General features: G+C 38.7%; 2 protein-coding genes across 3 annotated transcripts; one reads left to right on the plus strand and one right to left on the minus strand.

The window, feature by feature from the left end:
- The first annotated feature begins 785 nt into the window (after positions 1–785).
- On the plus strand, positions 786–2,955 carry CYP704A2 (cytochrome P450, family 704, subfamily A, polypeptide 2). Its single transcript, XM_048125291.2, has 5 exons — positions 786–1,497; positions 1,578–1,862; positions 1,944–2,276; positions 2,367–2,567; positions 2,638–2,955. Exons 1-5 carry the CDS (start codon positions 976–978, stop codon positions 2,833–2,835), a joined length of 1,539 nt encoding a protein of 512 aa, XP_047981248.1. The 5' UTR covers positions 786–975; the 3' UTR covers positions 2,836–2,955.
- Positions 2,874–23,450, minus strand: LOC125222589 (WD-40 repeat family protein / beige-like protein). 2 transcript variants are annotated; one of them, XM_048125290.2, is made up of 33 exons: positions 23,162–23,450; positions 22,937–23,053; positions 20,580–22,667; positions 19,226–20,007; positions 17,882–18,544; positions 17,195–17,329; positions 16,391–16,495; positions 16,182–16,295; positions 15,511–15,587; positions 15,142–15,223; positions 14,432–14,734; positions 13,383–14,005; positions 12,927–13,011; positions 12,565–12,759; positions 11,424–11,969; positions 11,199–11,342; positions 10,645–11,115; positions 10,089–10,231; positions 9,132–9,201; positions 8,936–9,019; positions 8,528–8,584; positions 8,364–8,432; positions 8,189–8,275; positions 7,984–8,100; positions 7,172–7,321; positions 6,883–6,967; positions 6,652–6,772; positions 6,371–6,467; positions 6,177–6,290; positions 5,062–5,431; positions 3,970–4,718; positions 3,532–3,654; positions 2,874–3,233 (listed from the first exon to the last, which is right to left on the minus strand). In XM_048125290.2, the coding sequence occupies exons 3-33, from the start codon at positions 22,603–22,605 to the stop codon at positions 3,159–3,161; spliced, it is 8,862 nt and encodes a 2,953-aa protein (XP_047981247.1). In that variant the 5' UTR covers positions 22,606–22,667; positions 22,937–23,053; positions 23,162–23,450; the 3' UTR covers positions 2,874–3,158. The 2 variants fall into 2 exon arrangements, with proteins under 2 accessions (XP_047981247.1, XP_047981246.1); XM_048125289.2 differs by lacking the exon at positions 22,937–23,053.

Genomic DNA, 23,450 nt, shown 5'->3' on the forward strand with positions numbered 1-23,450 from the left:
TTGATGAAATTTACACTCAAATGCTACTACTTTCATAAAAATAAAACACAACAAAATCATAAACATAAAAAGTCAAAAGAGTCTCACTTTCCACTACCTCACTTCAATTATTACTCACTTCAACAATCACTATCTCATTTCAATTATTACACACTCTAATAATTTCTTAAACTCGTACCCTAACTAAATTACACTCCTAAACTGGGACGGAGGGAATAGTTTTTGTACAAGTAATAATTTGGTTTTAATTGTTCCTTTTGAGGCTGTCTCTTATTTCTAACGTAGAGACCTCTTATTTTTAACGTAGAGATCTTGAGTAGTTCCTCATTTATTCCACGATGACTAGAACTCCTAACGTATTTGATGAAAGAGGAGCAATCTTATCAACTGGGTTGCATTTCATGGTTTCTTAAATCATATAATATTGATTGTTCAAATCATCTACCTTTTTCACTTTAATTAAAAATATTCTGGTGTTGAAAATGGATGCATAATGTTCGGGTGTTGAAGAGTACTAGTGTCTTGATTTAGACACCTTTTGTGACCCTCATGAGAAAAAAATGTTCTTACAAATAATATAAAATTCAGGTATGCTGTTGTTGATGCGATATGACACGACTTTTTAACAACATTATCAAAGAAGATAATATAAAACATGATAACGGGCCGGAGTATAGGGGCCACCAAGGCAACGGAATCGCCTTTTTTTGCTGCAATGATATAAAACATCAAATCATAGCTAGTATGTACATACACTAGGATGTCTTCTTACAAACAAAACTGCCAAATTCTCCTGAGTAATTTTAAAAAGTCTTCTCTCTATTGATTGTGCCTTATTTTGTCTACTCGCTTTTGTAATTTATGCAGGCTCGTTATCATCAATGACACTACCATTTTGTCAGAACTTCCTCTGATCTTTTAAAAGACTGCTCCCATTCACATAGGCTTGGACAAGAATCATCAACTTCTGCAGAGATGGATATTATCAGTGCTATCTTTTACATAGCTGCAGCAGCAGCTTTGGCTGTTGTTGCACTAGTTTCATCTTTGTTAATCAGAATCTTTGTTGGAAAATCCATCAGGAATGGAGACTACCCTCCTGTGGTTGGGACTGTTTTTGATCAGCTTTTCTACTTGAATAGGCTGTATGACTACCAAACTGAGATGGCCAAGAAGCATACGACGTGGAGGCTTCTAGCTCCGGATCAGAGTGAGGTGTACACGGCTGATGCGCGAAACGTGGAGTATATTCTCAAGTCGAAATTCCACAACTTCAACAAGGGGCAGTACAATCAAGACATCATGAGGGATTTGTTTGGGCAAGGGATCTTCGTGGTGGATGGAGACAAGTGGCGCCAGCAGAAGAAGCTCGCGAGCTTTGAGTTTTCGACCAGAGTGCTGAGAGACTACAGCTGCTCGGTGTTCAGACAGAAAGCGGAGAAACTTGTGAAGACAGTTCAAGAATTCTCCAAACACCACCTGTCCTTTGATGTGCAGGTAATGCAGATCTCATCAATATTTGTCTGTGAATCAGTATTAGTTTATTTCTTCGACGTTTTATGTGAACGTTGTGGCAGGCTTTGCTGATGAGATACACCCTTGATTCGATATTCACTGTTGGTTTTGGAGTCGATCTGAACTGCCTAGAGGAGTCGAATGCAGAAGGGAATGAGTTCATTAAGGCCTTTGATGACTCGAATGAATTGGTGTATAGGCGTTATGTAGATCCGATATGGAAGATAAAGCGATACCTCAACATATGTAGCGAAGCAACCTTGAAGAAGAACATCGGTTTCATCCACAGCTTCGTGGACAGAGTGATCAGGACTAAAAGAGAACAGATGGAGAAGGAACAAAATGATGTGAGTTCAATTTTCTTTTTAGTGATTCATAATATAGTATTTTGTATAGTTGCAAAACTAATTCACATTTCATGATTCAAGAATGTGAAGAAGGACTTGCTATCTAGATTTCTGGTGGAGAGCAAGAAGGATCCCGAGACGATGAACAATCAGTACTTGAGGGATATTATACTCAGCTTCATGGTTGCAGGGAAAGACACCACAGCCAACACTCTTTCTTGGTTTCTTTACATGCTCTGCAAGAATACACTTATCCAAGAAAAAATTGCAAAAGAAGTGAGGAAATTCTGTTCAAGAAATGATGCTACTGTTAGTGAATTTGTTGAGAGCATCACAGATGAAGCGCTTGACGAAATGCATTACCTTCACGCAACCATAACCGAGACCTTGAGGCTGTACCCTGCAGTTCCAGTGGTATAGCAACACAAACCTTAGCTTATGCTTCTTTTCCTAACTCAAAACACAAGGTGAGAGATCACTTATGTTCTTACATGAACTCTTCAGGATGGGAGGTGTGCTGAAACGGACGACACTCTGCCGGATGGCTACAGACTGAAAAGGGGAGACGGTGTTTACTACATTGCGTATGCAATGGGGCGTATGCAGTATATCTGGGGGGACAATGCAGAGGAGTTCAAACCGGAGAGATGGCTCGAAAATGGGGTGTTTCAGCCTGAGTCGCCATTCAAATTTGTGGCATTCAATGTAAGTTAGCTTGTCACTACGGAGTTGAACTAACTGCACACACGTGTTTGATGCTTTGCTCGATGTTCAGGCTGGCCCTCGGACATGCCTGGGGAAGGATTTTGCCTATCGCCAAATGAAGATCGTATCAGCAGCACTACTTCGCTTCTTCAGGTTCAGATTGAGTGATGAGAGCAACATAGTGACGTACAGAACCATGCTCACACTTCATATCAGTGGAAGTCTCAACGTTTATGCAGAACCAAGAACAAACTTGTTGAAGAACTGAGATGTGAGATTATACAGACTTGATTTACATTATGGAAAAAAGAAAAGAATCGAGGAAATTTACATTGCTATAATATAAAAATACAATGTTCTCATTTGTTTATACAATAATAAGTGGCAAGAGCGGCCTCAACTGAACACAAAAATCTTTACACAACAATGCGAAATATAACATTATGAAGAAACTCATATGAGGCCTTTCAAGCAACAAAACTTGCCAACTTGGTGGGTATTACAACTACAACTATTCAATAAACATCCAACGACTCACTTCCTAGTGCAAATGAAGTCTTCCCAAATGCGGCATCGATCATCTTAGGCATTTTACTTCATCAAAGGAGATAATCCGTCACCTTCCCACCCCAGTTTGAGCATCTGATCGACAACTTTCAAACTCAACTGCAAGGAAAAGGAATGAGTTATATTTCCTTTACAACAAGCAAACAGCGAAACAAAAGAGCTTCAAGTAACATCCCCATCCCCGATTGCAATTGGAAAAATCGTTTACAATATTTGCCCAGAGAAAAAGCTAGTGACGCAATTCATAACTTCCTTTCCCTGTGTAAAAGCCGAACGCAACAAAGCTATATGCTGTGATGTTTCATAGGAGAATGGTATTTTCTCAAAGCATGTATTTTTCGTAATATATGTAAGAAAGAAATGAAAAAGCAAGAGACTGATAGCAGGTGCAACTTACTGAAGGATCGGTAAATATTATCAACTGTTTATCTGCTGTAGAAACCAATAGATTTGTATTGTCATGATTCAGAGCAATACAGATAATATCTTGTCCTTCTGCTAGTTCTAATTTATGAAAGATCTGCAGGAAAAAGATCCCAAAGCATTAATAAAAGATAAGGATGTGGGTATGGGTATGTGATCAATACGGAACTAATTTTAAACGTAGAACGCACATAAGAGAACAATGAAAGTCATTTTTATATCGTTTAGTTCATCTTAATCCAAATTTCCTATAATGAACTAAAAACAAAGTAAAAATGACATTCGGTGTTCTCTTATAATGACCTATTTATTTTGGTTCTGTGTTCTGCATTTAAGGGAATAAACTAAGTGCTTCAGACATGTATAAGTCTTAACGGGACTCTTATGCAAAAGACAGCAGATCTGATCATACCTTTAAAGTGTAGAGATCAAAGAAGCAAATAGAAGGCAGCTCCCGTCTATTTCCTTCACTTGATTCATGATCTGCACTCAGCTTAGGACTGCACTCAGAACCTCCATCATTTTCCACAGAAGGGTTTAGTCCAACCAAAGCACTACGACCATCAATAGAGACCTCTATGCAAGTAATTGTTGATGAAACTGGAAGTTGTTTCGTAGCAACCAGAACTCCATTAAGAGTGTAGGTGCTGATAGCATACAGATTCTTATTCCAGGTTATTATGATTCCATCGCAAGATAGGCAAATAGAATGAGCTTCAATACCAGGCAGCCTTCTAAGCAGCCGACCTTGCCTTATTGAATGAATCAAGATATCAGAAGAATTGGAACAGGAAGCAATAATCCCAAGATCTGAACTGACAGCGCAGCATGCTATTTCCCCTAGATGACCTCGAAGGACATGAATGGGGCCCTCTATCCTGTGCCTCGTAGACTTGTCTGCCAAGTTGGATCTCCTTGCACTACTTGACGATCTAGGTGTGCTGGGATTACCTGAAATCTCTGGCAAGCTGCCAGACTGTGAAATTGTTGACCGATGTATTCTCCATAGTAGAACTGTAGCATCCCGAGATCCAGACACAAGATAGTTGCTATCATGAGACATAGACAAGCACGTTACTGGGGCATAATGTCCTCTAGCTATTTCCAATGTTCTTGCTCCATCAGCTGAAATCAGCCTTACGCTGTTATCCACATGCCCACCTAAAACAGAGTATTAGGCCTTTAATACAAGTTTATGGAAAGACCACTGTTATGGTAAAGTAAATGCCTAATGAACTAGAAGCTAAAGTAATGCTGGGAACTCAAGAAGTATCAAGGAGATAGAGTATGTCATAAAAAATCATAACAAGAACAAAAAAACCCACTTAGTTGATAGTATAAGATTTTTAATTTTTGAAGAAAAAAAAACATTTTGTCTGATAAACAATGTATCCAATTTACAACCAATTTAGGCTCGAAGAGACAGCCTTCTGGAACTTCTGGAAGTCACATATACTCGGAAGGGAAGCATTAAAACCAAATTACTCTAAGAACATATGCTCACCAGTGATAATTTCTCTGTCACAAGTAATACAAACTATCCTTGTGCTTTGGATTCCAGAACTTGGAAATGCTAGTGCCTGAGGAAAATTCCAATCTTCCGACTCAGACGGAGTTGGGGTTTTGAACATTCGCATAAAAGTTCCACCAGCAGCACCAGTATCAGGCTTTCCATGCTGAAAAAGGAAAGGTGTCCCCTGGCCATCAGGAGTGTTTGGTTGCCATTTATGTTGTGCTATATGTGCCGCTGGAGCATTGATGTCAACAATTATAACAGAGTCGGAAGATGCATGAATGGCAGCAGCAGGCACATTGCAACGCTCAGGAAAAGGAACCATATAAGGCTTAACCTCTGAGGGATTCCTGAAAATGGTCTACTCACAAGGAATACAATCAGATACACGGGACTTGCCTCTTCTAGTGCAAACTCAAACAAATTTGGTTAAGCTAATACAAGCTCATAAACAGATACATATAGATACCAGATAAAAAAACCAATAATGGAGAGCAAGCAGCTCAGTGATTCTAAAGCCATGCGCAAAATCTTGCTGGTATCAGGAAATGTAGCCACAAATTAGAAAGCTTGTACATTCTTTCAACAAATGAATTAGTATAATTCAGTTTTATTCGGTTTGTTTCAAATGCCTATTAAAACCAACTAAATAAATAAAATGCTCATCCCTATTTGTAACCTACTGTTTTTTGAGATTCTATCATATAGATTGAGCAGTCTCTTATTTCAAGATCAAGTATTTAAGGTAGAATAAATGTGTTGAAACCAAGCCAAGCTCAAATCCAGTCAAATCTTTCCTTGATCTGATTTTATCACTTTGGGTAACAGAAATCATAAATTCGATTTGATGATATATTTGATGGCATATAATCCCCCATCCCCAAATCATTATGGTCTGTTGCTATAATATTTCAACTCTAACTCAAAGCCTCATTCTCTGACCCCAAAAGATTTGGGATGAGAACCAACTGGATTATACCCACATCTTCTACAGCAAGATTCATCATTTCAGTTGTATTATGTCCGTAACGATTGCTATAGGCATGCTTGTTCGTCTACAAGGGGGAAACTAGAGCATAACTATAATCTGTAGCATTATTAAGTACCTGCATTTGAAGGACATCTGCCAGCGGCATCCTTTTTATGTGAGGCACTGTCAGAAGTTGTGAAGGGGTTTGGCCAAAGTAAGCAATCTGATCTTGGGTAGCACGTTGTTGTACCTTCCACATATATTTAAAAATTTAAGTGTGGGAGTATACTTGAGAAAAAAGATTGAAATTGTACAAGAAAGCTAACTTACTGGGTCTAGTATCTTATCAATATCTACAGTTCCTTCATATGTTATATAAAAGAAAACATTATTAGCTTGTGTAGCTTCTTTTCCACGTTGCTTATACCTAAATATGTAGAAATTAGATAAGTCTTAGATTAAAGCATAATCATCAATAAACATGTGCATGCAAGTGAGATATAGAAGGGAGAGAGAGAGAGAGAGAGAGCAGGTTCAGGAGTTAAAAAAACAAAAGGGAAAATACACAAATATGAAAAGTGGGCTATAAGAACAAAAAAGTGAAAAAGTACCCAAATATGAGATCGATCCATTCATGCAAATGTTCTGAGACATGCTCACTCTCAAGTGCCATCCGATGCTTATGGACAAAATCAACTGGATTTTCGGCCCAAGGAGGAAGCCGAACTGAGCCTATAATGTGAACAGATGGTATAAATATAACACAAAGCTAGGGTGAAATATTTTTCTTATCACGAATACAAATCAAATTTGTAACAGAAGCAAGAAACATAGATGCATACCAAGCTTTTCGCCAAGTTGTGTTGTACCAAAGTCAATTGAGTTTTCGTTGGTTAAAACCTCTGGAAGATAAAATAGCTCCGGAACCTACATTCAGCAACGAAAGGAATTGCAATATGATATTAGTAGATTTAAGTGCTACATATCCTCAATGCCTGGCAGCAACCATGGCTAATCAAATTAATACAACCATATGAAAGAATAGCTGGAAACTACTCTTAAATTCAGGTCAAGATGAAAAAAAAATGTAATAAAAAGGATAATAATCCACAAGAAAATTGATGCATTTACCAATTCCTTTACGTCACTCATGTCCTCAAGAACTCCACTCCAAGTTGCAGCAATGTCTAAGAACATTCTGTCAGCATGATCAAACTTGCCACCTTGGAGTTGAATAGAAAGGGTTGTAAAAGGTTCTATTCTAGTGAGGTAATATAACACCTGCCACAAAATGGAAAGAAAATAGAATGAAAGTTTGATATGGTTTAGAACAAAAGGGAGAATGATTTTGATGGAATTAAAGTTTGATACAGTCTAAAACCAAAGGGAGAATGATTTTGACACTAGGGTTAGGAAAGAAATGCTCCTGCAGAAAAACAACTTCACAAGCTTTTTTTTTAATAGAAGGTTCAATAAAGCCAATGAGGAATCAATCATAATGCATATAGTGTAGCAATCGATCTACATGCTGCTTGATCTGATGTCCTTGGCTCTTACTAGCTTGTGGATCAAATACATGAATTTAGATGGTTTCCTTCCCATTAATCATAAATTTATTCGACACCATTACTGATGAGCGACTAGAATGCAAAATCTGATGTGATAACTACATCCAGTCTCCAACTAAAACTCTGGATAAATTTCGACAAATTTTATGCCATATCTCACAAAAAAAGATTGATGGATAAAATCTAGAGATGGTTCTTGCAATCATTACTAATTACTCTTGACTTCCTCATAAAAGAAAATTGCTCAAGTGCTATCTAACTACTCCTAATTTGCATCTGTGTGACTATGTTACTAGTAAGCATTTAAACATGTCAGTAGGCTTGAAGAATGGTATTATTTGTATAATGTAAAGGATGAATATTGAGAGGACCCACTGTTCCAGCTGTTGAATAATGTGAACCATAATGGAATCGGGGAATGATTGGATCTTGAAAGCTGGAGTATCTCTCTTGGAATTTATGTAGTCTCTCAGAATTCAAGGCACCAACTGGCTGCAATACAAATTTTATGTAAAATTGAACCATTCTGTAATTTAAATTACAACAATAAAAGAAAAAAAAAAAAGGAGATCTAAACCACCTTTGAGAGGTCTCTGAAAGAAGAAGGATTTGAAAGATCCAAGTTCTGTGAGCTGTAATCAGAAAGAATCCATGGGAATACAGGATACTGCACATAAAAATGCAGAATGCAGATGAGTATTAAAATGTCAACTTTTCTACCATAAGATGAGTATGGAATGTCAATAAAGTCTCACCTGTGTTATATCATTATAGCTGCGCCCAGCCAATGTATTAAGCTGCATCAAATATTCAAAATTGCTGATCTGCACAAATGTATTAAATGGCCAATTTATCAGACACTTGTCAGTTCAAGACAAATTACTGGATATTTGTACTTCAGGTTGATTTTCAAAAGTACCTCCCACCTAGCCCAACGCTCCATCAGTTGAGTTCTCTTTAGAAGCTGTTCAGGTCTCTTCAATATAGGAAATAATAACACTTTTTAGAAGGTGTATTAAGATCAGTTTGAAAGCTCAAAACATTATGAAAAAAAAAACCCTCTCACAATCCTATATTTATATACTTCAACTTAAATATATCTATAGATATTCACTAAATACCCTCTTCTTAAATCTTCAAAATTACCCTATAAATATTTCCCCCCACTTCCAACATGATTTCCTGGCTACACCCCTGCTTATATTAACAAGTGGAGTCAGTTTCTTTGCATGGAAACACTTAATCTCATTGACAAAGGAATATTGGTTTGCATTAGTTAATATAAAGGGGGTAGGAAGGGGGTAGGAAGATATCACAAGATCAATACCTGAGTAGCTAGGTAGACATTGTTCAAATGAGGAGGATGGGCTTGGACAATAGCCCGATATGCATTTCTCCGTCCCTCAGTGCTCTGCAGGAGAAAGGAGAAGTGGGCACAGGGGGTATTAATTACGCGCAAAAGGTGAAATGTCTATCTTGTGGGATTATAGATTATATGGAGAAGCATATATGGAGAAGCATACCCCAAAATCAAAAAAGTAATTTGACCTGTCAACCATGAACAGCTCAAGTGCACTTCTTCTCAACAGATATCTGAAAGAGACGAATGAGTCAATAATGCACATTCCAAAAGAGGCCTCACAGCATTCTAAGTAACAGTGAAACCAGATCAGAGACTCACAAACATAAAAAGAAAAAATAAAAGCTGTCAGTAGGACAAATATGTTCCATAGGAAATTGCATCTTCAAGAACATACTGTCTAATAGAATCACGCTTAATTGGGGATGTGGTAGGGATACAAAGCCTTCAAGAGAAACCCAAATTAATGTGTCCCTTTTACATATAACATTAATGAATTATGAATTTATGATGTCCATCCAGGGACACCCTGGTGGAAGACTTCCCTTGAGCCACAGGGAGAGGTCAAGCCTCAGATCTCCCCTCCCCCAGCTCCAGAAAAAAAGAAACATGCCTGTTCAGTCAGTGAGTACTCCTGAGTATGAATCTAATGATGATAGTTTGAAAATGCCATATAAAAAAGCTATTAAGGTCTTTGCACTATTCTCTCCCTCCCCCCCCCCAAAAAAAAAAATGGTCTTTGCACTTTCATATATTGAGTACTGTTCATTAATAATCACCAGAACAAGAAACTTTGAACAAGTAATCTTCCAATCATAGATGACAGAAGATGTTTCTAGGATCTGAGTAACATTTTAAGCTGATGAGTAAAACGGTTTGGATAACTTAAATACTTGAACAATGAAGAAGACAATCATTTTCTTCAGCATTTATAGGAATCTGTCCCCCAGGATAAAATAAACACAAAAGATGAAAAGGAAACAAATACAAAGATTTTTACAAACCAGGTCATTTAGAGGCAGAAGAAGATAGGCAGTAGGACCGTTACAAGTAATATAATGAACATGAAGAAAAGATAGAAGCAGTATGGTCATGTGAATGAACCAGTATCAAATCTAACCTTCTGCTGTATACTTGGTGAAGCAATGATATCAACCAGCTTCGATCCTTTTCTTCAACTTCATTGTTACCTTTGCTCTCCACATCTCTCATAGCACTATTATCCGTGCGATCAATAATAAAATTGACTCTCCTAGTCGTTATCTGACAAAAGACATAATTTGACACATTTGAAAATAGAATACTAGCAAGTAGTTATGCAAGTAAGTTCAACATCAGCATGAGCATCATATGGAATGGAGCTTCAGAAAGTGAATAGTGGGAGAAGGGTAAAATATAGTGTTGCCACTTAATGCTGCACATAGAAAACCATGGGTAGTTTTGGTCTCAAAACCACACTGTTACTTCCTAAACATAAGTGAATCTGAATCACTATCACTTGTTTTTGCTGTCCCCTATTATCATTTTCATGGTTCCAATATTATCAGATGCTGAAATTTCCAATAGCAACACTAGCAGAAAAGAACATGCAGAAAGTAAGACCACATTTATGCATCAGGAAAATGGGCTAGAACAATGCATTAAAGTATATCTTGATTAATATATGCAGAACTTACTTGAAAGGTGCCTCTTAGGACCTTTAGTGGACGGACCATTGATGATGGAAGCTCAAGAACAATCCTTTCATTATGCTCAAACGGGACATAGCCGGGAGCAACCAATGTTGGAATAGGTTCTGAGTCCAGGCTATCAGTAACTGATACTTCCAGAGATTCCCCTGACTTCAGTGAATTCTCACCGCGTCCAGATGATATTCTCTGAATATCATCAGACAGTTCACCACTTGCTCTAACATCCATATAGGCCACGTCCTGCTCATACTCATCATTTCCCAAATCAGATGAAATTGCTTCTACAGCCACGATAGAGGCATTAGATGGACTTGCAGCTTCAGGTTTTTCCTGCTTCTGCTCTGTATGGTCTTCATAATTTGCAGCAGCGCCATGGTGATCTGATCCTTGATAGTTCCTCCGCAAGATTCTTCTCATTCTCGAAGAAGTTTCCATGAAATCTAGCTTCCAGAAAACCTGACACCATCAAAGTTCACACTAACAGATTATTGACTCGCAAACACTCAAATAAATTAAACTAGTCCAGTTTGTAAACATACATGCTTAGGTTTGCATAAATCATCACTAAATGGACCAAAGAGACATCTCATCTCGACCAAGCAGTGGATAAGTTTGCGCCATTCACGTATTCCAGTGAGCATTCGGTGCTGAGATATTATATCAGCTTGTGACCTTCGGTCAACCTAAAATCAGACAGAAAGTTCAGGTAACTGCGATTTGTGATATCAGAGATGGTTGGAACTTTCAACACAAGAATGCAATACCTCAGATCGCTGCATATTTCTAGCCAAAGCTAAACTTCCAACGAGAACAGCAATATATTTGTAGGAAAGAGCATTCAAGTCTTTCCCGTATACAGATTTTGAATCCACTGATTGTAAGCATTCCATCCAGGCAGTTCCCATGGCTTCAGAAACATTCCATCTCTTTACTCGTTCAGAATCACTTTTACTCCGACGCTGCGCTGATGTAGCCATTGCCACAGCGCTGAGACCTCTTCCTGATCCAATTTTTGAATTACGTTCAAGGTCTCTGGCAGCAGACAAAGCAGCTGCTTTTGCAGCGGCTTTGTCCTTTGGAACCGCCTGAGGTTTGCTAAGTGTCTCCAGCGGTTTCTGGAAACTTGAAAAAGTATGTAGCTTATTTGTTTTCCGCTCAAGCATTGATGTGTCACGCCGAAGATATGTGGAAGTTGGAGGAGCAGGGGTTTCTCCACCAGCAGCACCGGCAGCAATCATTGATAATGCCATAGCAGCGGGGGGTGAGGCAAAAGAAGCAGCCCAGCTAGGAGACAGCATGGCAAGAGCAGCCTAAAGGCATCAGTAAACAAATATAAGTTATTTTACTGTCTGAGGAAAGCAGTGTTAGCTAGAATAATCATAGGAGTAACAGAAATCTTGCCCTATCATGGTGAGCAACTTTTTTCTTTTTAGATGATAAATAAATTGATCCACGACATAAGAAGGAAACCTGGGCTACAGGCCTATTGAGAAAATATTAGCTAATACGGAGTATATATTTTCTGAATACCTGTTAATGATGGTGGACAAAGTGAAACTGTGGTTACAATTGATGACATATCAAAGAATTTCTAGCGGCGTCCTTTCATGGATGGGTGTTAATGCAGGAGAAGTTAAGATGCTCTTTAATCACGCCTAAGCTTAATGCAATCCAACACATAATTGCAATGTCCTTACACATAGTTCACGCATGCTTTTTCCATAACAAGTTGAACTGGGACAGATGTTTGCATTTGAATACTTTAATGTATGTGCAATAATGATTCTCTATATCTTACAATGAGAGGCATCAAAAGCTGAACTGATCCTAGTTTGTGCGACTGAAAGAAAGAATCCCTAAATTCAGGAAAACTCTCATTGTTTCAAAATAGAAATGGATAACCACCTCAATAGGTAGAGCATCTGCTGCCAGAGCACGATCATCAAGAACAAGGGGATTAGCACCATCTGCAGTAGCAAGTTCATGAATTCCTGCCAAAAGAGGCCGCCATCTTCTTAATACAGCAACGAAAGGGGGAAGGATGCCCTCCAGATATTGTTTACGTAGAGGACTTCGGTCCTTTCCAATTGCATGCCACACCTGCAACATGAAAAAATACTATGGTAACAGCATATTAATTAGAATAACTGTATTTTAAGTGTCCTATTATGGACATATATAAAGTAAAAGCAGAAGAATAAAACAGCTCTCACAAAAGGGTAGAAGACTATACAAACAGTAACACCACGACAATATACAAGTCTGACCTCTGAATACAGGACGCAAGACGTAACCAGGACTCGCTGCCTCTTCATCTCAGTTATTGGCATGTTCAAGATTGGAGACAACACGCTGCACAAAATTAACAGTCAACTAGTCTCATTTTGTGTATACAGAAAAACATCCTGCAGTCCCCAGGTGAGAGAATAGTCAAGAATATGAGAAGCTGCTATTTAATGAACTGGATGTTCTTGTTCAAGCCAACTGGGGAGACCATAGGCCGATTGGTAGACTGTGTGCCAGCATTAGATATAGTGCTATCAAGTTGAGGTGTTTGTGTAGCAACATGAACATGGCACACGTTTACTATCAGCTGATGATTGGTAAAACAATTAAAAAGAGACATAATCGTAGATTTTGCATTTGAACACATTATATGCCACCACCAGGAATAAACTCCTTGCATAAGAATAAAAAATTCATTTTGGCTACGTAGATGGTACCTCCAAAGCAATGCTGATCGTGGTTTCCTATTTGGTATTCTAGTGTTTGTCTCAAACGAAATGGTGCTGGTAGATTTTCTATGGGAACCCTCAGTTGACCTTTCTTCAGTACCGACATGCCTCATTAGCATGTGATCATCACCATCATCATCTTCCCTTAATGAAGCAAGCACCATCCGAAGCATACAAAAAAAGGGTTGGTCACTATCCAATAACTGGTAAAGAGCTGCCATGCCTCCCATTCCAGTACCAGATCCTCCACCAATACCCAGACCTCCACCAAGTCCGGACTCATCTAATAGCAAAGCTTGAAGCATTGCAACTGACTTCTTTATTAGTGGAAGTTCAATCCAGTTTCCATTAGCATCCTTCTCTAACGCCAATTTCCAGGACTCCCAACCGCTGCCACCTCCACCAAATTCAGATGTCGCTGATGGAAGTCCAACACCATACCACAACCGACTTCTGTATTTCCATCCTTCTGCCAAATCTAGGACACAGCTCCCATATGACACAAAAGAAGAGGAAACTGAATCATAAGGTTCTGCTGCCACTGCAGCAGTCAATCGTTCCATTACAGCTGGTGAAATTTGCCCATTTCCATCCGCCATTGGAGCTAGAACCTACCAAGAGCAAGTAGATTTAGTTTTTCTAGTTGTAACAATCAAATGCAGGAAATTTGAAAGAGGGACTTTGATCATGTGTAATGTTAAGACTCATTCAGGAACAAAGCTATCTATGCCTTTAAACTCAGAATTATGAGAGTAGTGTTTCGGGAACAACTGACAGACCTTTTGCCATGACACATAGGATATGACATGCCAACAAGTAAGAAAGTTTTTTATGGTGCCTCTCAGACAGGTGTAAATACTTGGAATTGGAGCCTTCTCAAATTTGACATACAATGGTCGACTAGAAAATGGTGTTGTGTTAAACATCATGCTGACTTGCCAAGTAAAACTTAATAAAGGTTAATTACATGCAAGTATTTCAATATTATTGCAGGTAAAAAATGCTCATCTCATCAAATAATATAAGTACATATATACATTGAGAGAGGGTCGTCCAGAATCACTAGTTGATGATTTTTGAGATGCTGTAGGATCTGGCGTTGCAGTTGAAGAGCGGCCACCCTGAAGAAACATACTCGAAAGTGGAGTAGCAGAAGTAGATGAAGCACTGTAGAGTTTACTTTGCAACCGTAAATGGTCCTCAACAAGCATTAAGATCACTATTGCATTCTCAACCAAAGCAACAGAGAGCTGAGCAGCATTCACGGCTTCAATTTTTGCAGCCTTAGGTGTCAATCCTCCAGCTGCTGCACCAGCAGCCGCTGCAGCAATAACTTGAGTCTGAAGGACAGAAAAGCTAAAATGGCTGACATTGTTATAGCATTGCAAGAATAGTAATAATAAATCATCCGTAGAACATTACCAATTTAGCTTCAGATTTTGACAGGTAGGTTAAAAATTGGTAATTGTTTTAAAAAATATAAAAATGTACCCCAGGAAGTGACTCAAAAAAGAATGCATACGAATAATGATTAACTTTGAACATTTATCAGTAATTGTTGAAAAGCAGTGTTTGAAACTTGCTTAATATACAGAGGCTGAAGTTATTGCCTCACAAGGCAGGACGATAATACAGGCAACAAAAAGCAAAATATTGTCAGCAAATGAAGAGAAAACTAACAAGAAAACTGAAAACCCTACATGGCCAACCAGAAACAGAAATTTCTGTAACAAAGATATAACATTACCTGATTCTGTAATTCTCTAGCAGTAAAGTCCAACAAGCTACCCAGAAGCCTTCTTTTGAAGATGGGCAATGACTCTTCACGTCTGTGAAGCACAGTATCAGCCTCTTGAAATTCTAGAACAATTCGCACAATGTAAAAAAATTCTATAGCCACGGGTCCCATAATTGCCTTTATTGGAACAATTTCAGTTTACACAGCTAACTGCTCTCAGACCAGAATTCGGAGAGCAGAACCCACAAGTTTTAACCTTGTTTGATACCGTACATGAGGGAATTCAAATAATGATACAGTAATAAGATTTGAGAAAAATCCATGGCTCTCTACACTAAAAACCAGAATACTGAAAAATGTAATTTGGGCAGGCAATACCTGAGCCTTAGATCTCCAGTGCTAGAACCACCCACCATACACAGCCATTCTGCACAATGAATTGTAGCTTCAATATCCTGTCACAGTAATGGCCAGATACACCAATGAAACTCAGAAGTTGACAAAGTTGGGAAAAAACAAAGAGATTAGCTTAAACAAGAACAAAAGAAGGATAAAATTATATGTATATTGGAAGGCCAAGATTTTATGTTGGCACCAAATCTTTTGAAATAGTACACATGCAACTCATGCATTATGTGGCACTGAACTATGTAAAGGTTGACACACAGTAGAAGAGGAAAAAAAACAAATATACCAAAGCCTATAGGATTTAAGATATCATCTTCAAGACACTCACCCCCCCCCCCAATATGTTCTATTAAAGTATTACTTACTCCCTCTGTCCACGAAAAAATTCTCATTTCAAAAATGGAAACTTTCTCCCTTACTTTACCCACCTTTTCTCCTTCTCTCTTACTTTTTCTCAGTCTCTCTTACTTTATCTAATTTTTCTCCCATCTCTCTTACTTTACCAATTTTCATTACAACCCGTGCCATCCACAAATGGGACTATTTTTAGTGGACGGAGGGAGTATAATTTTACGAACACCTCATTTGCTTGGCAGAAAATACAAAGGTGTGAATAGAAGACAACAGAAAGGGACACTGACCTTCCATCCGTCCTTCTGGCGCATTGAATGTTCTAATAATATTATCAAGAAATTATGTATGAAATCTTCTACATCCTTCAAGCTGGAAGGGTTACCATTTTTACTTCCACTTTTCTGCATAAAAAATGTAAATGAGAAATGGCACCACAAAAAGGTTCGATAAAATACCCATGTCAGCCATTATATGGGTAAGTGATAAGTGATGTGACCTCATAATTAGATATGAGAATCTCCAAGATCCACTCTGGCCATTCTTCCATGCTTGTTAGGCTGCTTCTGTTTTCTGGATGACCGCAAGCCAAAATCAGAAGATCCTGACATAAACATGAGGTGTCAGATTTCAAATGGAACCAGCAGCACTATAGTTAGCTTCCCCAAAAAAAGGCACTAGGTTTAGCAATCATTTAAATATGGTTTTGCAATTTGCATTGTGGTAGAGTAGCAATTTGGGATAAAAACTTTAGACATAATGGTCTTGTGAAAGCAATACAAAATTTCATTACATAATTCAACAGAGAAGATGAGGAGAAAATTTGGGTACTTCCCAAAAAACTCCGTTGTTATATAATGCTCAACCCTCTACTACTGGAGAGATAACACTAAAACTTGACGCATGCAATGTATATTAAATAATAAACCCATATGAAGGCAAATAAGCTAGAAGAAAACAAGAGAATGAGAAATGTATGCCCAGAATATGCCTGCAATTTCATGATAGCATCAGCATTAATCAATTGGGAGACTCTAACAAAAAATGCTTTTAGACCAACGTATATACTTCAAACATCAAAGTTATCTTAGAAGTGGACTCATGTTTTCCTTGCTAAACAACTTTATCATATAAGAACTCTCTCCAACACTACCTCAGCAAAGCTCCTAAAATAGCACAGAGAAAAAAACAAATGAAATAGAGGAAGATGTGAAAGTCTAGAGAGATTGAAACAGAAAAAGTCTGCATTGATCTAAAATCAGATTCTCCGATCCAGGCATAGTAGAATATCACAACTTAGCACCTGAAGTGCTCGACTTTGCAGTGATGTTGATGCATACGGAAGAGAACGAAGAAGAACCAACAAGATTTGCAAGTGCTCGAAGCGGTACCCTGGATCATGGAAGTTTAGACCATCCTCTGTTGAAGACACATTTATCTGGAAAGCAAAGAAAACACCAGAAACGTTTCTCAAAAAGACCAAAATACAACTTAATAGTACTTTAACAGTATCTCCTTGCATATATTGGAGCATCAATAATTTAATATTCAAGCATAATACTGCCAACCAATAAGGAATACATACTGGGCTTTGTGATCCAAGCAATACAAAGGAGTTCATGATAATTTTGAAACAATAAAAGAAATGGGATAAATATGTTAGGTGAATATCCATAATTGACCAGAGAAGGTTGCAACAGACATGAAAATTAGTTCATCACAATAGACGTGAGAGAACATATCAGATCCATTTTACCTCTAAAACGCGCATACTATTTGGTCAGAATTTGTACCAACCAATTCTGACATAGTTATTCATCCTAGCACTGCATTACTCATCAAAGATTGAATTTTCTCATCTAAGCCAACTTAAAGAGCTAATGGAAATAATACAGAGCTTTTTAAGGCCTATTATATTCCAAATGGTATTGCAAGAACAAGCAGAAGTTTCTTAAGGAAGTAAGAGGAAGCAAAAGGATGGAAGACGTACTGAGGCAGCCAATAAAGCCTTGTACGCATTGGATGTCAAAAGCCGGTTAGGTGCAGCTTGGAAAGCCTTTTGTAGACCAAAAAGAAGAAGAGAAACCTTGTCATCAAACATGGTACCTCCTGCCTCAGGCAAACCATGGAGGTTGCTTGTCACGTCCAAAGGAGCAGGTGAATCAAATTTTAAATGTCCAGATATTACCAAAGCACCCAAGAGGTTAACAATTCGTACGATTATGCCGTCACTTTTGTCAGCATTATACGCATTATTCCGTGCATTTTCAGCACTAATTAAGGAACTTATACCACCCAAGTTTTTAGGTAATGGATTAGCAGAGGTGGATGAAATCCTCTCAGTGTTAGATACAGTAGAACCATCAAAACTCTCAAATTCAGAAGCATTCTCCTGTAAACTAAGATCTTTTCTCTCCAAAGATTTCCCATCACCATGATTATTATCTTCATCAACTTTGGCAGAAGATAAACCTTTATCATGTTCAGTCAACATTTGTGAGACATCACGGTCTCCAGATTTTGTTTCACGCTGCAACAGAACAAGAAGGGTCTCCATGCCACCACATGATATAAATGCCTCAGCAAAGGTTTGAGCCCGCGATGTGTTCGGTTGAACCACAAGCCTGTAAATCAAATGTAGCACCCTAGCAACCTGGAAGGAGAGAGAAGCCATAAATTCCAGAAGATTTGGCATGCATGGTTAAAGAACTTCACAATTAGATGGATATGAAAATTACTACATACCAAATAACCAAAAATAAGGACAGAATATTCGATTATACAAACAGGTGCCAAATTGTTGGGTGCAAAGTAAAAGCAAAAAATTTATAACATGAATAGCCTTCAAATTGGCTTTTGGCTAAGCTTATCAGCAGCTTTGTGAATTGGTAGTCCCGAAAGTAAAACTCACTACGTAATATATGTCTTGTTTTCAGCTAAGTTTATCTATACGTCTTATTTTCAGATTTATAAAATCTCAGTTTCCAAACACTAACCCAAGCATAATTTCATTCCACATACAATCTGGTAATCCCAGCAGGGAATAGTTAAAACTAGACATGAAGATTGAAATGCAATTAAACAAGCCCATAGATTTCAGTGATCTGAGAGGACTTATGAGGTCAACACAACTAAGTTGCTTCCCATGTGTCTTTATTATAAGTCAGATACATTCTATATGCAGTTACAGAGATGAATTCATTATCACCCATGACTCCATGTAATGTAGGAATTTTTATGTTTGAAAAAGAAACTAAGACAAAATGACAGAAATGTTTCTACCACCAATATATTTTTAGACTAGAAACGTATAAAAGCATGAGTGAGTTTGTACCTGATTCGATTGGGGACAGTCAGCCATGAAACCCAACAAACAACGGATGTCATCTGCAGCCAAAGACGGTGGGGCTGCCAAAACTAATAGCTCAATAACCACTAAAAGTTCATCGACTAAAGCATTCACTTCGCCAACAAGACGAGTATCCTCACTCATATAAAATGTATTAACAGAGTCAGTTTCACGAACTGTCCAATAGCATCGTCTGCAACCATCAAGGAGCATCTGGATAGCATTTGCATCTCGCATCACCGATGACTCGGTAAAAACCATGTCTGCAAGTGATGATAAAAGCTTTTTCTGCAGTCCATAACTGCATAATCTCCAAATTTTTAGATCAAGAAGCAGGGTGCTAAAGAGCTGCACTTTAAGTGCATGATTGAACTTCTGGGACTGGCATAAGGAGACAATAGCAGCTACAAGTTCCTCACGACCATCACGTTTTGCACATTTAAGTGAAGATAAAGTTTGGAGGAGATAATTCAAGATTCGCGATAATATTTCAGGGCCTCTTCGTCGGCAGAACTCTTCATTGTTTCCAGGGTGCGTAATAGCCAAAGATATAATTCTGAATACAGGAGCTGCAAGTGCAGTTGTGGCCAAGGACAAAGAAAGGTCACTTTTCCGTGGCTGAAGGCTATGCTCATGTACACTGCCAACTACCAAAGGCAGCAAGAAGATGGGGCCTCCATGAGCTAAGGCCCATAAAGCTTCTGTTGGCCGCATTCTTGTAGCAACATGCACTTGACCAAGAACCTCTGCTGGCCTCCGGAGGTTTCCTTAAATACACAAGATCATTATTCGCCAAGGAAAAGTAGCATGTCAAGTAGTTCAAACCATGCATAAAAGAGAAGCAAGAATATAATATAGAGAATTTGGAGTCATTTATCATTAAATTGATTTTGTGTGTAAAAATGTGTGTCAACACTCTACATTAGTGTAAAAGCAAGCTCCACCAAAAATGCTACAACTAGGGACCAGTTAATATGTCTGGGGAAACAATACCGCTATTTAGGAAAACAATTTTGACTCAAGAACAGAGAGAATGATGTCATGCAAAGGATAGGTCTATGCTGCAAAATAATTCCATCCAATATTAATTTTCAATTAGTCTTCAGGTGTCCCAAACATAAAGCAAGAAACTAATCCATATCAAAGAAATAAGAACCACCATATGGTATCAAACTAAGTACAAAACAATTTTATATGGATATAATTAAAAAACACCAGCCATTTCTAACTTAAAGAAACAAGGTGATCACATATCGCGAACAAGTTTATATTAACAATCAAATTTGTGAACCTTTATTTATATTGAGTTTTTCAAAAGTGAAAAGTGTAATCCTGATACCTGTCGCACCAGAAGGGGAAGCATCTGGACAGAAACGACCACTGAGCAAATTAGGATGGTATAGAAGATGAAGGCATCCAGCAATTTCAGCATCTAGAAGTGCATTTTCCCTGGCCATATTATGGATATGGTTGGTTGTTGCCAGCCATGGGGACCCAGCAGCAGTTCCAAATGAAGGCAGCACATCACCTCCTCTATAAGCCAAAAGTGACATCCTTTCTGGCCCAATTGGTTCTTTAAATATATATACAGGTCCCATCTCAGCAAACAAAGGACACTGGCGGCGACGGCGTTGTAATCCAGCCATAGTTGGAGGAGGATTTGTGCCAATACAGCAGAACGCAAGAGGCTTTGAAATTCTTGGCAAATCAAAAGGACGACTTTCATACAATGAACCATCAATGTACAGCCTAAGCTCACTTTCGGCCTTCCCAAGAAGACCCTGTTTGACAGTATGTTCAAGGCCAATAAAATACCAGCACTGCGGCTTGAAAGCATGAGTAAAATGCAGTGAAGCTTTCTTTCCCTTCCCACTTCCACATTCAACTACCAGAAATTGAGCATGAAAATATGCTTCCATCCCTTGGTTGTCAGCAGATAGGAAACTGAATAGACGAGGCATGTGTGCTGTGCCTTCACCAGCTAGTGCACTAGCAGCTGCAGCAGCTGACATGGGGGATGACTTCCCGGATGTAGCGGCAGCAGCCATTGCAATTGCAGCTGCAGTAGTTGCTGTACTTATGTTGTCAGCAAACGATTCAATGTAGATCCAAGTTGCAAATGCATATCCATTGGTAAAAGGCCACTTGCTTTCACCTGGGCCCAGCAGACCAGAACTCTCACCATCAAACTCAAAAGTACTCGCTGGACCTAATACCTCTTTTTCAGCCATTGCTTTCTCTAGTGAATGCATTAAACGAGATGCCCAGACTGTCCTGAGAATTCTGTTAATTACTTGAAGCCAATAGTGCAGATCCCGTGGACTAAGCGAATGCCCAGCTAAGTACTGAATACAGTTGCACAGAGGAGTTCCATCCCATTTCATTTTCTCTGTTGAACAGATATCCTGAACGAACATCCTCTCGGCAGACCGAAGTAGTACCCCCAACAAACCAGCCACGGAGCACATTGCTCTATTCCTAGTGCAAGCACGCAAGATGGCTAGCAGTCCTCTCGCCATCTTAGTCCTAGGAGACATAAAACCATCAAAATCTCCCATGTCGGGAAGCCAGGGAATGAGCTCACCAGCCACTATAGCAGCCCTAGAGTTCAGCATCACACTGGGTGGGTTCTCATCCAAATTCTCTTCAAAAGACTCAACTCCTCCCATGGTGGAAAGAAGTGAATCAACTACCACGTAAGCCACAGCAACTGCATCAGTATCTCCTCCGAACCTCTCAACACCACTAACAACACTCTTCATTTTTTCTAAACTTTCTGGCTTCCCCATTATCGCTGAATCTACTAAATGCAAAAGCTCTGGGGACCCAGTAGGTGACAACTGTTTAGATTTTGGCTTTTGAGGCGAATCGGCAGAGTATCCAAATTCTCCATACGGCTGCAAAGCATCAAGACTAGATGAAGACAGGGACTCATTGATGTCATAGTTGGAGTCATTCTCAGCCCCAAAGCTTGAGCGGAGACCATAATCCAGGCCTGCATCTGGTGAAGAATCTATGCCAGATGGCGGAACATTTGGAAAGGTAAATTCAAATGTTTCCTCACTTCCAATAGATGAATGTCTGATGTCATCAGGACCTGGAGACTGATTTGTTTCAATACCTATTTTTTCCTTATCTTTCAGGGGAATATGGTCAAAAAGATCATCATCTAAAATAGGAGAAGCTGGATTAATTCCCTCTAAATCTGTACCACCACCCCCATTATTGGCATGACTAGTATCACTTTCTATATCTGCAGCTTTAGATAATACTATATTATCGTCTACGCTGGTGCCTTCATTCTTCTGTGATTCATGGTCATTACCAGGCATTTCTTTATGATTCTTTGTTTCCTCTTCTTCCATTTTCTAACAAAATATAAACGCAAGCATAAACATATTCCTCGTATGAATTTCTTGTAATAAACCTGAAAAACATAATTGGAAGCAGTCAATCACATAGAATTAACAACCATATTGAAGTTTGAACTCCACAATGAAAGAGAGAGAGAGGTAACAGAGGAGAACAAAACTAAACTGAAAATATACACTTTTCAGAAAACAGAGATTCCACTCAGTTTAGGTTTTATGCATTTCGAATTTCAACTAGAACTCTCATATCACGGACCTGGGGTAAACGTCGGAGCTAATGCAAGCTTTAAGATTTAAACAATTTAGTCAACTAAATAAAATGCACCTATCATTTATTTTTCCCCACCGCACGCATACGAATCAAACAACAAGCACAAGTGATAAAAGTGAAGTTCGAGACACTCAATCAACAGATCCCAGCAACGCATTACGAATTCGGAAGCTACAAAAACGAAATGCAGATCAGGCTTCGGAATCGGAGGATCTCAAATTCATGCAAACATGCCGCGAGAATCACCGCGAATGCAGACTGGTAATTATTGTTTCTTACCTTAAAATAAAAGATTTGCGATAAAATCCGGCGATTTGATTGAATCAGCCTTCATAAATATGGGACAAGCTACGGCGATCGGATGAAGAAATTTGGAGAAATTGAATGAGAAGAGGGGAATCGAAATAGGAGCGTGAGGAATAAAGTCCGATCCGAGCCAACCAAATAAATATTTCTCTGCTTCAAGTTACATTCCCCAATCATATGTATGTTTTGTTCATCCCAAATTGCACAATTATAGAAGCAATTTGGAGATAGAGTATTGGTAATTTTCCAAGGATGAGCGAGT

This window comes from Salvia hispanica, chromosome 1, assembly GCF_029641045.1.
Source record: "Salvia hispanica isolate PSC_SH4W2 chromosome 1, Shi_PSC_v1, whole genome shotgun sequence".
In the NCBI taxonomy this organism is placed as follows: Eukaryota; Viridiplantae; Streptophyta; class Magnoliopsida; order Lamiales; family Lamiaceae; genus Salvia; species Salvia hispanica.